Here is a 16434-nt window from a genome sequence, read left to right on the forward strand (position 1 = left end):
GTAGTCTGTGTGTGTGTGTGTGTGTGTGTGTGTGGTGTGTGTGTGTGTGTAAATGTCCAGTAGCACCTTAGAGACCAACTAAGTTTGTTCTTGGTATAAGCTTTCGTGTGCATGTACACTTCTTCAGATACACTGCAACAGAAGTCAACAGACTCTTATATATAGGTGGGAGGGTGGGGTGGGGTTTTTCTCAGGAGGGTAGTAGGAGATGGGTGATTGATTCAGTGGGTATGGTAAACCTGTTGATGACTGTTAACAATTGCAATTTGTCCTACAGGAAAAAACAAGGGATAGTATGCAGATGATTAGCATATATAATGAGACAGGAATCCAATATCTCTGTTAAGACCAGGTCTCTCCATAGTTTTCAGTTTAGTGATAAGTTGTACCGTAATTCAGCAACTTCCCTTTCAAGTCTGTTTCTGAAATTCTTTTGTAATAAGATAGCTGCTTTGAGATCCTGTATCGATCTCACACAATTTAATTCACACAGAAATGGGAAAATGCTTATGTGTATTAATGAAGGTTTAACATGAAGAATAACTAAATGTATATTGCTACCATTTGGGTCTTTCCACAGTAGCTTTCTAGGTGATTGCTAAGCTCCTTAAAGGGTTACTGGTTATGTGTTGGTTGTTTTCTAGCTCTAACCTGAATGCAACTTTTGATCATGTGATGAGGCTGTTGTCTTGCAAATCCGCCATCTTGAAAGGGTGGTGGCTTTTCTTTCTCTGAATCCCACACAGAACAAAAGGATGTCAATAGCTCTCCAAGAGCTGCCTAGCCTTAAGCAGGGGAAGGCAGGCTGGAATAGGGGAGAGAGAGAGACACCTTCTAATTATTGGAGTTGTATTTTATTTCTAAGATTCTGGGCCTGTGCTGGACAGCACAATACATTGTATGAATATGTTGGATGTATCATTTGATGTTTCTGTTTTGTTTTGGAGATTTCAGTAATATCTAACGGGTCTGGACAATGCTTCATTTCCAAAAGGAGTCAGTGATGGTGCCCTAAAGGCTAAGTGATGGGCCTTTTCTCCACCCTCCTCCTCCAGCTGCTACCTAGGAGAAAAATAGTTGGGGTGTTTGTGTATAAGGGGATGAGCTGGAAGAAGGCTGGGAGCTGGAGACACAGAGACCTGCTTGCTGTGTGCTGGATCCAAAGTTGTGACCACTGGAGAGGCAAGATTTTTTGGGGTGTTATTGCTGTGAGTCCCTCCACCTTATGTGTGTGTAAATAAAACAATATATCCTAAAAACAACCACAGTTTCCTCTTTCCAAGGAAACCAGAACTGGGTAAGTAGCTGGAATCTCTCACTACTCAGAGATTGGGGTGGCATGTAAGAGCATGTCTCTGGTGCCTGTGATGAGAAGAGCCTTGATCTCATCACAGTGAGAGGGTCACTAGTTGTCCCTGGCATAGAAGAGACGACCTTGACAGATTAGAGAACGGGGCAAAAACAAACAAGATGAATTTTAACAGGGAGAAATGTAAAGTATTGCACTTGGGCAAAAAAAATGAGAGGCACAAATACAAGATGGGTGACACCTGGCTTGAGAGCAGTACATGTGAAAAGGATCTAGGAGTCTTGGTTGACCACAAACTTGACATGAGCCAACAGTGTGACGCGGCAGCTAAAAAAGCCAATGCAATTCTGGGCTGCATCAATAGGAGTATAGCATCTAGATCAAGGGAAGTAATAGTGCCACTGTATTCTGCTCTGGCCAGACCTCACCTGGAGTACTGTGTCCAGTTCTGGGCACCACAGTTCAAGAAGGACACTGACAAACTGGAACGTGTCCAGAGGAGGGCAACCAAAATGGTCAAAGGCCTGGAAACGATGCCTTATGAGGAACGGCTAAGGGCATGTTTAGCCTGGAGAAGAGGAGGTTAAGGGGTGATATGATAGCCATGTTCAAATATATAAAAGGATGTCACATAGAGGAGGGAGAAAGGTTGTTTTCTGCTGCTCCAGAGAAGCGGACACGGAGCAATGGATCCAAACTACAAGAAAGAAGATTCCACCTAAACATTAGGAAGAACTTCCTGACAGTAAGAGCTGTTCGACAGTGGAATTTGCTGCCAAGGAGTGTGGTGGAGTCTCCTACTTTGGAGGTCTTTAAGCAGAGGCTTGACAACCATATGTCAGGAGTGCTCTGATGGTGTTTCCTGCTTGGCAGGGGGTTGGACTCGATGGCTCTTGTGGTCTCTTCCAACTCTTCTATGATTCTATGATTCTATGCCAGTGCTCTGGAGACACTTGGAACCCCCAGAGATGAAGAGGGGAAACTGTTTCTCAAAACTAGCATGTTTCCTTGTCCTTCCTTATTTCCAAGCAGCAGTACAGAGGAAAGATCCCAAAATACCCTGATCCCTAACCCAGTGGGAGCAATAAACCAATCTGTCACTGGCCCTTCAAGGCCAAAGAGACCCAGCAGGATGGCATACACAGCGCTCTTGGTTTCCTTCAACAAAAGCTGGGGGAAGGCTCCTGCTTCCTGCATTTGTCTAAGGAAAATAGTCACCTCCCCTTTTTGTGTGTAAAAATGCAGTAATAATCAGGTGGCAATGACATTATGCTTTAGTGTGTTTAGTGTGAGATTCACAGATGGTATCTCACAACAGCTCTGCAGAGTGGTCAATATTTCTGCTCTGAATATAATCTGCTCTGAACCCTGAGGTAATCAATTTCAGCCAAGAATGCTTGCAACTGTGCTGGCGCAACCCTCTCAGTCACCTTCTCCAAAAGGGGGGAGCCTGTGACTGGGCATTACCGGTAGTTGTCACAAACCAGTAAGTCCAAGGTGGTTGAATGTTGATTCAAGGTGGTTGAATCAACACGTCTTCTAAGATGCCAACGTGTAACTCATCAGGATATACTGACATTTTTGCTGGTCACTGCTCATTAAATGTTTTTCTATAACAGGCCTGTTGACAGACTTATGTTCTGCTCAGGTGTAGCCTGCTGCTCTGGCTGAGAAATTGACCTGTCCAGTCAAGGCAGTCAGAGGCAAGATCCAGGGCCAGCCCACCCATGAGACCAGGTGAAGCAGCACACTTCAGGCAGAAGAATCCCACGGGGCTGCCCTGACTTTATTCTTTTGCAACACTTGGCATCCATTTATCTCCCATATGAGACACAACAATCAGTCACACCTTAGAGAGACACTTATTGCATTAGAGACTTTAATATTTATCATAAACTTGGTTCCACCTTTAAGCTGCTGTTATGCTTGTTTCCTAAGAAATAAGACTACTTACTTGCTATTGTTGTGGTTTATTGCATGTGACAAAGCAATATAAAGATACTTTTAAAAAAGAATGTGTTGATCCTGGACCCAGACCGCCAACCCCCTGAAGACATGCCTTAATAAACCAAGGGGGGCTAAGTTTGAGGGAGTAGCCTTGTCTGCATCCTCAGGCTGCATCAGCTGAAACTGAGCCCATGATGTCAAAGATGCTGTTGTGAGGAGATTGCTGCAAAGTCAAGATTCCTAAGGAGGCGAGTTCAAACAAAGGCTTCTGAAGGGTCTAAATCTTCACTGTGAGCCTTTTTTAGCTGAGCAGAGGGCTAAAAATCTCAGCAACATCAATATGACAAGCAATTCCTACGCTTGGCACTGTCAGTAGAAGTGCAGGAGGGGCTGGGAGGACCTTTTATCTGCTTAGGCTGATTTGCCAGTTGCAACCTTATCGAGAAAAAGCAGAGCTTGCCACAATCTTGATTATGTCCAGATTAGACTGGTGTTATGTCTCTACGTGGGGCTGACTACCTGAAGCTGTTCATTTGAAGGCAATTGGAGTATATAACATTTATTGGGCATGAGTTGAACTAGTTGCCAGTTTGTTTCTGGGCCCAATTTAAAAGCTTTTAAAATTTTAAGCTCAAAACAAATTATTTGAAAGGACTGCCTGTACCTGAACAAACCTGCCTGCTCCTTAGGATTGCCCCCTGCGACTCCTCAAGAGCCCACAACCAGGGAGGTCAGATAGGGGTGATTTAGCTGTGATTCCTGCATTGCAGGGGGCTGGACTAGATGGCCCTTGGTAGCCCTTTCAACTCTACAATTCTGTGATTCTATCAGAAGTATTGCATTGGCAGGCATAAAGACTGGCTCATTTTCAGCCATGTCCCCATGTTTATGGAGCCCCTTCCCATGGCAGGTATGTGTGGACCCTACACTGATGGTTTTTTAAATGGACTCCAGAGACTTTGCAAAAAAACCCCAAAGTGCCTTCAACTTGATATTTTAGTTAGTTTGCATTTTCCTGCTGCAGTTTGTAAACTTATTGGATTTATTGGTAGCATTTATATTTATATGGGCTTTCTGCTTATACTGCTTTATTGCTGCCATTATAATGTTTTTAGATGTTTTAGCATTTTGTTGATTGTGGTTTTATGGTTTGCAGTTCTGTAATGAATCTGCTTTATCTTTTTTATATGTTGTGAGACAACTTGGGAGCTGTGATCCTTAGTTGCCCTTCTAAGGCATGAGACCTTGGAAAAGGCACCAAAGCTCATCATTTTGCTTTCCTTGGTCCTTAGTACATACCCTTCGGAAGCCCAGTTTTCCCTACACAGTGCTCCATCTATCTCCAAAATGATGCCCTAGAGCTTTGGGGTGTTCAGAAATGGGCCACCAAAACAAGATAGGGGTTGGTAAACCTTCTGTATAAGGAAAAGATAAAGCGTTTGCAACTTTTTGGTCAGGGAGGGGCTCAAAAAGACAATTGGAGGAGCATGATAGAGGTCTATTAAAAAAATTACAAGACATCCAACCCCCTGCAGTGCAGGTCATCAGATGAAACTGATTTTCATGAGATTCTGGTCAGACAAAAGGAACAACTTCTTTGCACTGTGGACAGTTGCTTAGCAGAATTAAGCTGCCTTATACCATCAGCCCACTAATCCAGCACAATCCACCACCCTTGTGCACAATGGCTCGCAGCTGTTCTCCAGCATTTCAGGTGAGTGTCTCTTCCAGCTCTACCTGGAAATGCTGGGGCTGAACCTGGCATCTCCCCCCAGCATGACCATGCTCCCATCAGCACCAAGGTCATATGGTTGTGCTGGCTGGGGGCTGATGGGAGTTGCAGTCCACAAAGCACTGGAGGGCATTAGGTTGGGATACCACCGGGTTTCAGAGCACCATGAAACCCAGAAGGACAGGCAGCTAATCCCAAAAAGCAAAGCCAAAAGGAAACGGACCTATGAAATTGCCAGAGTTAAACTGCAGTGTTAGCCTGTACTGTACTGCCTTGTTTTGCAAAGCGTTTGCCATTTGGGTATGGAAAACCTTCATTCTTTACTTGATATTCAGAGGAGCTCTTGTGTGCAGCCAGCTGAGACCTTACAGATGTTCATGGCAGACCAAACATCTTGTTGAGAAGTGATTCAGACACTCACTAGAACATATCAGTTCAAGCACATGAACAGCATACTGTATTTCCACCTATTTATCACAACACACACACAGTACCATTGCGAGTTCCTAAGGTGCACACCTCCTGCATTTCTGGGATGAAGGACGGGGTTGTAGCACAAGGGATGCTTACGAGGAGCTGAAGGGGAAATCACAGGGGCTTTTTGCTCTGCCAGTCTGGGGAACCCCACCTTTACCCCCACGGATAGAGAAATGTGCAAATCTCCTTGGGGCTCACCACATAAGAGGCCAGTTCTTGTGCTGCCACCCTTTGGACCTCTTGTGGAGGAAGCACACAAAGAAGGGCCTCACAAGATGATCACAGGTCCATCTGCTTGGTGGCTTTGATGGCTGGTAGCTGCTAGCCTGGGCACAAACCCTACTTCCTCAGGGGAAGACAGAAACAATTTGGGAATTTTAATATGGCTCACAAAGGAGACAAAAGGAGGAGCTGATGATTGCTTGGGAGGGATCCAATGTTGCTTTAAAGATCAGCTTTGCCCGATCTTCTAAATAAACACATATTCCTCCCCACCCCTAAAAAACAACATCCGATGGTGAGTCTCTCCTCAGACGGATCCTGATTTTGTTCCTGTGAAAGGTTGACCAAGGAACTTTTGTTCCAAGAAACATTAATAAATTTCTGGCTCTGCTTGTATGCTTAAAAGAAAATTTGGAAGCACCAGAGGCCGTCACTACTTGCAGCTGCTACTCTCTCAGCACCACAATAATCCCTAAAGCAAATCAAGATATTTTTTAAAACAATGCTATTGCCATTTTTGTAGAGCATCAGAGAGCATTGTTTAGAGAATTACTTTGAAAATGCTTCTCACAAGTTGGAGTAATTCAATGAAAAATTTTGGTCCTCATCAGGGGATTTGTTCACCTTGTCGTCATCATTATTTGGGACATGAATTATAGGAAACCATTTTGAAAGAGTACATTTTGAAAGCTCAAAATCACCCAGCCCCCTGCGATGGAGTATTATTCCAGAGAACAACTGCCTGGCTCAAACTTCAAGAAGCTTTCAGAATACAAACACGGCTGCTATTGACAGAGATTAATCACTTGCACTAGGAGAGCATCGGTGATGTGATATTCTGTGTTTCTTTGCCATTTTTCCTGCTGTGGATGAGTAGCAAATGCAGTTGTCTTTGATACTGGTTCGGTATTTTCATAGCAGCTTTTACACAGCTGTTGTGTGTCTGCCCATCTGAGTCATTGGGAGAGGTGTTAATCTTCTAGGGCACATCAAAATTGGAAACACTCTTCTCCCTTTGATGCAAGCGCTAATTTCAGATTTGCAGTTTGCAACCTCTGATCCTTGCATTTGCTGGGATGTGTCAGTGTTGTGAGCTTTGAGCTTGTTGTCTTGTACGCTGAGCATATTTATGTGCATGGTGCGTTTGTCCAGAAAATTAAGTTACTAACTGGAACAGCAAATGTTTCCCACGACCAATGACAGAACCTCTAAGCATGACCTTAGAGGAACTTTCTGCAACCCAGTGACCTCTAGAAGTTTTGGACTACAGTCCCCATCAGCCCCAGCCAGCATGTCTAAATGACATGGGAACTGATGTAGTTCAAACATCAGAAGAGCTCTCAGGCGGGGGAAGACACACAGTGGCTGCACATTTAGCCCTGCCCTTGGGCAGTGCAAGTCCCCCTTCTAAAGTGGGGAATCTTTGGCTGAATTGTGCTGTTAGCATACGTGTGCGTGTGTGTGTGAGTGAGTGTGTATGTCTTATTTTCTAATTGTCTTTCCATGCATTTTGAGACTTGCAAGACTCATCTTGAGGGCAGCATGTCCAGGAAGGTGGGCTAAAAATCTTTTAAAGAGATACATAAAAACAAATCTCAGGATACACCCCCTGTGCAATTTAGAGCTCTATTCTTCTATGGTTTTAAAGCACATGAAGGAACCTAAAGAGATAGAAGAGTCTCCCAGCTTAAGAAGTAGAGCCTACTGGATCAGGCCAATGGCCCATCTAGTCCAGCATCCTGTTCTCACCATTGCCAACATGTGGGGAACCTGCAAGCAGGACCTGAATACAGCAGCTCTTTCCCAACCTGTGGTTCCCTGAAACTGGTGTTCAGAAGCATTCCTGCCTCTTGTTTGAAATTGCATTCAAACATAACTATGCGTGAGTGTTAGTTAGTGCACGAAAGGGTTAAGACCACAGAGTTAGATTCCTAGAGTTGGCTATGTCACACCCCCTCTTTTTCCAATGAGGGAGGAAGTCAAGCCTTCACTTCCTGTTCCCTGTCTCATATATCCTCCAACATTTCTCCAATGAAAATAGGGACATCTCATTCCTTAATGATAATTTTACTATTTATACCCCACACATCTTACTGGGTCGCCCCAGCATTCTGGGTAGCTTCTAACATATATAAAACATAATAAAACATTAAACATTTTTAAAAACTTCCCTATATAGCTCGAGGGGGTCAGATAACTCCATACCCTCCAGTGAAAATAGGGACGTCCAAAAGAAAAACGGGACATTCCGGGATCAAATCAGAAACCGAGATGGCTTCTCTAAATCAGCGATGTCCCTGGAAAATAGGGACACTTGGAGGTTCTGCTCTGTTTCTCTCTGCACCATGTAACTGACCGAGGAAGGTGTGTCCAAGCTAAGCTCCAAGCTTAGAACACCTGTTTGAAGCTATCTTTCTGTATTTTCTACCCAAGGGTATTCTGCCTGTGTTCTCCTTGCTGCTGCTTGGATAAATTCATGACTCTGACCTTTGGCTTAAGAGTGTGTGGTCTGTTCATTGCAGGAGGAGTAAAAAGGGAGAAGCACTTTGCTAGTGGACGAGACAGGAAATGGAAAAGGTTTAACAGCCTAAATTCCCATGCTATACTGCAGCTTGACTTTGAAATTAAACTCTACTACTAGTCCCCAGAAGTTTAGCCGCATGTTTTAAATCTAGACTGACCCTGCCAATTCTTTTGTTATTTACCCAGCACAGAGATTCATATGTTTTTCTTCCCACACCTCTGACTGTGGAGGCAGAGTTTATCCCTTCACAACCTCACAGACAGGGCTAAACACACAGCCCCTTTGCACATGCGTTGCTGCTTTGTGCGAGTAACACAGCTCCAAAGGGAGTATAGTCTACTCTAAAGCCTCTGGAGAGTCTCAGTTGGTGAAGGCTGCTCAGAGATATTATCTGCTTAAAGCTGATCAAAATAAGAAGTTGCATATGATTTGACAGGCAGTGGAGAAACAGAGCAGCGGAAGGAATGCTCTGCTAAGTCTTCCTTTCCAATCTCACCTGTGCTGCAAACTCAAATAAGCAAGTCACTCTCCTCGCGGCTTTTTCCTCTTCCCTCTGCAATGTGGGGAGAATAATACTGAGCTAACCCACTGGCCTTTCAAAAAGATCACGAAGAGAACGTGAAACAATTCCAACACTCTCAAGCCCCATGCAAATGCTGTGGCTGGCATCCAAAGAACTATTTTTGGCACATTTTGAGGGCCTGGGCATTATGAATAGATTTTTGTCACATATTTGTTTCCTTTCCACAAACAGCAGCCTCCCCCTCCCCTTCTAAAGTCAGTGTAGAAACTCCCCTTGGTTTCAATAAAAGTTTGCCATGAGGGATGGTTGCCTGAGAAACAGGAGACCCCCATCAGCCCACGTCCCCCTTTTTGCAGTTCTTTGGATCTAGGCCTTAAGCATTACGACATCAGGGCTTGTGGGTGAGATGCAGACGGACAGTTCAGGGCCAAGGGGGATTTCACATTAAGCCCATCAGATCTTCTCTCTTGCAGTTTGTCAATAAAAAGTTGTGTCCTCAAGAAGACCAAAGCAACCATGGCAGAGTAGATTGCCCCACGTTCCTCCCCTTTTATCTTAATACAGAAGCAAAGCTGGGGAGAGGCTCCGGTTTTCATCAGAGCATCTTCCTGTCCTACCTCCCAGGGCAAAGGCAGAAGGCAACTGCACTCAGCTCCTGCTCTGGGGCTTTTCCTATGCCTCTGGTTGGCCAGTGTAAGAACAGAATGCCAACCTATATGAACTGAAGGCATCCCTGTTTAGGGAAGTTTTTAATGTCTGATGTTTTATTGTATTTTTAATGTTTTGTTGGAAGCTGCCCAGAGTGGCTGGGGAAACCCAGCCAGATGGGCAGGGTATAAATAATAAATTATTATTATTACTTTTGGCCTGACCCAGCAGAATTCTTCTGATGTTCTTGTGCTCTTATAAAGGGGGTGTTTAATCCTGCTCCCCTCTGCCATTCCTTGTTATTTACACAGGGGTGGGGAGGAATACATGTTCTTGTAACATGCCTGCATTTTTTTTTTCTTCTGTTGCAGGACTGATAGCAGCTTGGGAGGTGGGGAAATGATTTAGATTGGGGAAATGGTGCAGGAGGGAATGGGTTAAAAGTCTCCTTCCCAGCACTGCTGCTTTGATCAGAATCCCCCATGGCTGCTCTAAAGAGAGACACAGAAAGAAAAGGAGAGGGAGAGGGAGAGGGAGAGGGAGAGAGATCAGAAGTTCCTATCAGGAACCTCCCATATCTTGCTTGTTTTATTCCTCAGCTAATGCCAGGCCTGTTCCATGTCTTCCTTCCAGATCTGGGAGCAAAGCCTTTGCTGACTGCTGCTGACAAGTACATCTGCTACTCCAACAGTAAATTCTGCTCTAATGTGCATTTTGCACAGTTGTGCTGGCTGGGACTGGTGAGAGCTGTACTCCCAAACATCTGGAGGGCACCAGGCTGGGGAAGGCCGTGTGATGTGTTGTCATTGCCCAAATCTCCCCTGCACCACACTGTCGGCTTCTTCTTTCTCATCCTGGCAAGTTCTTTGTTTCCACAACACACACAAAGATCAGGCTGAGTCCAGCACAGCCCATCATTACAACGTTCAGACAATTATTCCAAGCCACACAATATAATTTGGGACTCTCTATTGGCTAAATTAGCAAGCTGAAGGACTATGAAAGGGAGGGGAGGGGAAATGCAAGGAGTCTTTGAGGAGAAAGAATTAGACATGGATGCAGCATTCCATCAGTTGACACTTCTATGAAATCTCATCAGAAGGGTATGAGAAGGGAGACAGCTCTTCACCTCCTTCCCCCCTTGTTTTATCCCTTATTCTGCATTCTGCTCCTCCACACCCCACTCTTCTCCCCTCTCTCAGCCAGCACACCAAGATCTGCAACAGACGCCTTGCTATCGGTTGCCACCTTATGCCCGAGTATGAGACCTCGGTGTGTGACAAAAACCTGCCTTGCATCTGCATAATCATTATTTGATGCCTATTACCATCAAGTGGAGGGACGCGGGTGGCACTGTGGTCTAAACCACTGAGCCTTGGGCTTGCCGATCAAAACATCAGCAGTTCGAATCCCCACGATGGGGTGAGCTCCCATTGCTCGGTCCCAGCTCCTGCCCACCTAGCAGCTCGAAAGCACACCAAAAAGTGCAAGTAGATTAATAGGTACCGCTCCGGTGAGAAGGTAAACGGCATTTCTGTGCACTGCTCTGGTTTTGGTGTTCCGTTGCACCAGAAGCAGCTTAGTCATGCTGGCCACATGACCCAGAAAAACTGTCTGTGGACAAACACTGGCTCCCTCCCTCGGTCTGTGAAGCGAGATAAGCGCCACATCCCCAGAGTCATTCACGACTGGACTTAACTGTCAGGGGTCCCCTTTACCCTTTTACCATCAAGGAGTGACTTGGCACATGCAAATGTTGCAGATCTGTTCTCACAAATAGGAACTTTCATACCCTCCAAAGTGACTTAAAACAAAACAAAACTTTTCACATGCTCATGTGTATTTCAGATGCAAGTGTCAGAACAGCAAGATATGCATATGGATGAGTAAACCAGCCCAAGGAAAGATCTCATTGGGAACTATTTATCTGTAACTGGGCAGGTTTAACGTTAGTCACAATCCATGGAGGAATATGACTCGTGTTCATGGATACAAGTTTCTGGAGCCAAAATGGCCATATTTTGCATATTTGCTGAATCTTCATAGAATTATGGCATATGCAGAAACCATCTAAATGCTTCTATCTGGTGTCCCAAGGCAACCCACTCTCTTACACATCCCACATAGGATCCGTATATCAGGACTAATTCTGTTGTCTCATTCTGATGACACTGCAGGTGAGCCTTTTCCAACACAACATGCCTCCTTTTCAATTAACTCTCCAAGTGAAAACTAGTTAACTTGGAGAATGGAATGAGCAACACTCTAGAAACGAATCTTTTCCAGAGATAACGAGAATTCCTTACTTTATACCTTGGGAATGTTTTATAGTCGTCAACGGGAAAACCACACTGTTTTCCAATTTAGCTCCAATTGTGAAGGGCAGTGTGTATTCTATTCTGCTACTGCTCTGCAAGAACAAATGGTTTTCATTTCACAAAATGATATTGTGCTTCAAAATGCACATATGCATGTACACAAGAACCTCTTACACGAGGAATATTGGAAAGTGGAGACCTTTTTTAAATTAAAAAGAAGAAGAATGCTAAAGCCAAGAAGAGCCTCACCATGATAAACAGAAAGCTTTGAATTCCACCAGGTTACAGACAGATGTTTACAATGTATGGGTGGCTAACAACTCTCTTCCCATAGGAACTATTAAAGAGGATTCCTTTCATTAAGGCAGCAGGTACTATTCTGCCACCACCACTTCAACTCTACAGTTCTATGATTCTTTCTCTCAGGTTCTTCTGAAACAGATGGAAGGTGAGGATAGTCCAAAGGGTCATCTAATCCTGGGCCTAGCCAGGATTTTTGTGGGGGGGGGGAGAGAACCTCATATTTGTATTGATTTGCATTGATTTTGATTGCCCTCCCCCACCCCTTGGCTACACCCATGCATCTAATCCAGCACTCTGCAGTGCAAGAACCACATCTAAAAGAACCATTGAGCCTAGTGGGACTTCCTTCCGAGTAAACTGCCATAGGAATGTGTGGTGTGCCTTTTTTTAATACCGTGTTTTAAATCATTGTAGCCCACCCTGGGTCTGCAAAGTGAAGGGCAGTCATAAACTAAAACAGTAATACCACCACAACAAAAAGATGAGTTATTTTCAAGAATCAGTGGGGTATACTGAACACAGTGATATTCTTGGATGTGGCCAGAGTGGTCCAGCTGGTGACTGGTCCAGATGTTGTTGGACTCCAGCTCACATCAGCCATGCCCACTGGCCATGCTGGCTAGGGCTGGTGGGAGCTGGCGTCCAATAACTTATGGAGGGCCACAGGATAGACACCTTGCTTGCATTGCGCAAGTCACTATTTGTTAGTCTAGCCTACTTTGTAAGGTAAAATGGAATCATAAAATGGAATCATAATGTATGTGGCTCTTGGAGCTCCTCGGATGAAAGGTTAAAAGACACCTCACATTTTTGCAATGCTTTTTAAAGTGTTTGACGTACTTTCCTTGTACTATTTCAATCCTATAGTATAAATCAGTCTTATAGATTGGGGCAGGGGGATGAGGTTGAAAGAGGAAGCTAGAGTCACCAAGTGTGCTCTTGGTTGAGGTGAAATTCCAACTAGAGATGTTCTGGTCACTCTTAATGACTCAGTTGAGTCTCATAAGAGTACAAAATGATGTGATCAGCCTTTGGTTTCTTCATTTCAGGGCAATGACACAAAGCCTGCTGGTGCAAACATTTCCATTTCACAGGTGTGGAACTGAATGTGGGAGGTTCTAGTTTGCCCCAGGCATGTGTGAGACCAGGGAGGGATTTGAAGCCATATCTCCGTGCTACAGCAGGACCCAAAAGTGGCTGGGGAAACCCAGCCAGATGGGTAGGTATAAATAATAAAATTATTATTATTATAAAAGGAATGGAACCCCAAAGAGTGGACTTTAGACAAATACATGGAGGGCAAGGCTCTCAACAGCAACTAGCCATGATAACTAGGTTCTACCTTCACTCTCAGAGATGAATATGCCTCTGAATAACAGCAGCTGGGAATCGCAAGTGGGCAGCGTGTGCTGTTGTGCTCATGTCCTCCTTGCAGGCTTCACATCTGGACATCTGGTTGTCCACTGTAAGAAGAGGATGCTAGACTAAAAACGGGTTTGCTTTTGCCTGATCTGGTGGGGCTCTTCTGGTGGTCTTATGTGCGCTTCCAACATTACCTTTCTGCTGCATGTAAGGCTTTTGAATCTTTGTCAGTGTTGATTTGAAAACATCATATCCATATCCAATCTATATCCATTTCATCCTGAGGCAAGCTGTTTAGCATGGTGTTTTTATTTACCTTCTGTGTTTTTGCACCATTTGTAAGTCAGGCTGAGACTGCTTGTAGAAGGCGCATAAGAAATCCAATATATTCTAATACCTAAAAAGCAGCAGCAGCAGCAGCAGCAGCAGCAGCAGCAGCAGCAGCAAGAACTGCTTTGCTGGGTCAGCCCAGAGCTCCATTCTAGTCCAGCACTGTTTCAGCCACTTTCAGTGATCAGCCACTTTCTCCTTATATCACACACATGCAAATGCCTCGCCATCTTCCATCTTGCCATGCAAGAAACACAACCAGAGTTCAAGAACACTTTCCAGGCAGCTAAATAGCGGGGCTGGTAAAGGCCACCTGGGCCAACAGAGAGACATGGAGGGCCACATTTGACCCTCAGGTTTTTTATCCCTAGTCCAAAAGCACCCTCTGATCCAGAAGGGCCTCTCCCAAGTCCTGACAGGTGACCTTTTTAAACATGGAAGGAACAGGGGGAGAGGCAGTCAGTCAACCTGGGAAAATACACTCTGCACTTGCTCAGGGGCACTCTCCACTAGGGCTGTGCCCTGCACGCAACAAACAAACCAGCTCCCCAACTTTTGTCAGGACTTGATCCCAAGTTGGCCAACCTCTCACTTTTCACTCCAGGCTCTTCAGCCACCTCCCCTGTTTTTCCCTACTAGCACGTTTCTTCGGGCTCTCTTCCCGCTTCGACGTGCGTCTTCCCATCGCATCCCGACGCTCAGAACCCAGGTTCCAGCGTCCAGCCCCCGCGCGCCGGTGTATCTTCCTCACCTGTCCACGGCGATGGCCGTCATGGAGTAGATGCTGGAGAAGACGGCGGCGACGGGGAAGAAGTTCTGGAAACGGCAGTAGAAGAGGCCGTAGTACCAGACGCTGTGGACGGCGTAGGTGAAATTGACCAAGGTGTTGAAGGCAGCCATGGAGGCTTCGGCGAAGGCCAGGTTGACCAGGAAATAGTTGGTGACGGTGCGCATCCGCTTGTGCGCCAGGATGATCCACATCACCACCAGGTTGCCCACCACCGAGACCAGCACGATCAGCGCGTACGCCACCGCCCAGAGCGCGACCTGCCAGCCCGGCTGCACGAACTGGTTTTCGCCGAGGGAGGCGTTCGTCGAGGCGTTGGAGCCGTTCGAGGGGGTCCCCTCCATCGCCCTCAGGGTAACTCGGGGAGCGCCAGCGGGAGCAGCATGGGGGCCGCCTCAGCAGCAGACGGGGCGGGGGGTGGCGGCTGTGGCCCTCGCGCGGAAACTTGCGCGGGGTTTGCGTAGAGGCTGTCGCGCCCGTCGGGCAGCGGGAGGGGGCCCAGGTGTTCTCCGCAACCGGTCACTCGCCTCGCTCTCCGCGGCGCCAGGCAGCACGGAGCTCCAATGCGGGGAGCCGCCCCGTCGAGGCTGGCTTCGGCTCTCGCACCGCCCGAGTGGAGCGCCCGGCTGCGTGGCGGCGGCGAAGCGGCTTTTTATAGCCCGGCAGCAGCGGCGGCGGCGGCGCGTCAGGGAAGGTGGGCAGCGGAGGCGGCGCGCAGGCGGCCGGGCGCGCTCTCGCGCGGGGGATGCAGTTGCGGCAAAAGTGGAGGCGTCTGCTCGGCGAGGGCCCCCGGGGGCCCCGGAACCAGGACCGTCCAGCCTTAACTCTCGGCGCCCCGCAGTGCCTCTCCGTCCAAGCCCGCGATGGGGAATCTTTTGCCAACGGAGAGCCACATGTTTTCTAGGTAACCTGCCGGGGGCCGAGGGTGAGCGGGGCCGGGGGCCAGAGGGGGAAGAGGCAGGCAGAGCCATTTGCCCTTCCTAGACTTGGCTGGTTTGACACACACGCAGACCCACGCTGCTTTTAGCGTGCAAAATGTGGAGTTGTGGGGCGGGTGCAGCTGAAAAGCTGATAACGTGCAGTTTGAAAAATCGGAGAACTGGAGGGAACCCAAAGGGCCCCCGCAATGTAGGAATCACAGTTAAATAGCGGTAACATTGGACAGGTTAGGCATGTGTGTTTATTAAGTGGTTCAGTGGCAGGCAGACGTGTCAGCAGCAGTATCCACAAAAGCGAAATAAGGGTAGAATTAAATCAAGGATTGCATAAATTATATCAGTATTAAGAATGCTTCAGACAAACTGCCCAAACTTTCTTCTCTGGGGTTGGCACTTTGGGCAGGGCAGGTTGCATGGCAGCCTCCTAAAATCCCTTAAAGTCCTTCTGGTTCCGGTTCCTGAACTAAGTCGGGTCCATTAATGAATACTCACTGCATGGTGGAGCAGAACTACCACTGACAGAGGCTGGAAGCCAAAGGAGCAGAGCAGGCTTTGTGGGCCTTTGAGGTTCTTGTTTGTTTTCCTGCTGTGGGGCATCTTCTGGGGAATTTGTGTAGTTTGAAAACCTGCTTTTAAAAAACCCTGACACACGCTCACCACTGCCTCATCTTTCCTCCATCCAGGCTAGCCAGCGGCATAACCAGAGTTCAAGAATTCATTCTAGCCAGGCAAAAACCTGTCAAATACAGCAGGGCGGGGGGGGAGGGTCACCTGGGGAGTGTGGGTCTGGCTGGGAAGGCGTGTGGGGCAGAAAGAGTTCCTACCCTATAAAAAGCATTATTCAGAACTGTGGTTTGCCTGACCTCCTAAGGAAGATAATAACACTAAAATTCAAAACAGTAATAATCAATGGCACATTTATTCAAAATCCAATTAAGACTATTTGGTTTAATTAATTCAAACTTGTTCCAGTGAGATCAGCTTTGCAAAGTCTGATAGTCATTTACAGCTCCA

General features: G+C 46.5%; 1 protein-coding gene across 1 annotated transcript in view; it reads right to left on the bottom strand.

Annotated features, from left to right (window-relative positions):
* The window catches only part of TACR1 (tachykinin receptor 1), a 66050-nt gene extending 50837 nt beyond the window's left edge, over window positions 1-15213 (bottom strand). Inside the window, exon 1 of the mRNA XM_083514329.1 lies at window positions 14447-15213. Coding sequence (XP_083370455.1) covers window positions 14447-14826 — 380 coding nt within the window. The 5' untranslated portion in view covers window positions 14827-15213. The remainder of the gene's footprint in view (window positions 1-14446) is intronic.
* Window positions 15214-16434: the final 1221 nt, after the last annotated feature.

The sequence above is a fragment of the Podarcis liolepis genome (genome assembly GCF_965112155.1).
Source record: "Podarcis liolepis genome assembly, chromosome: 7".
NCBI lineage: Eukaryota > Metazoa > Chordata > Lepidosauria > Squamata > Lacertidae > Podarcis > Podarcis liolepis.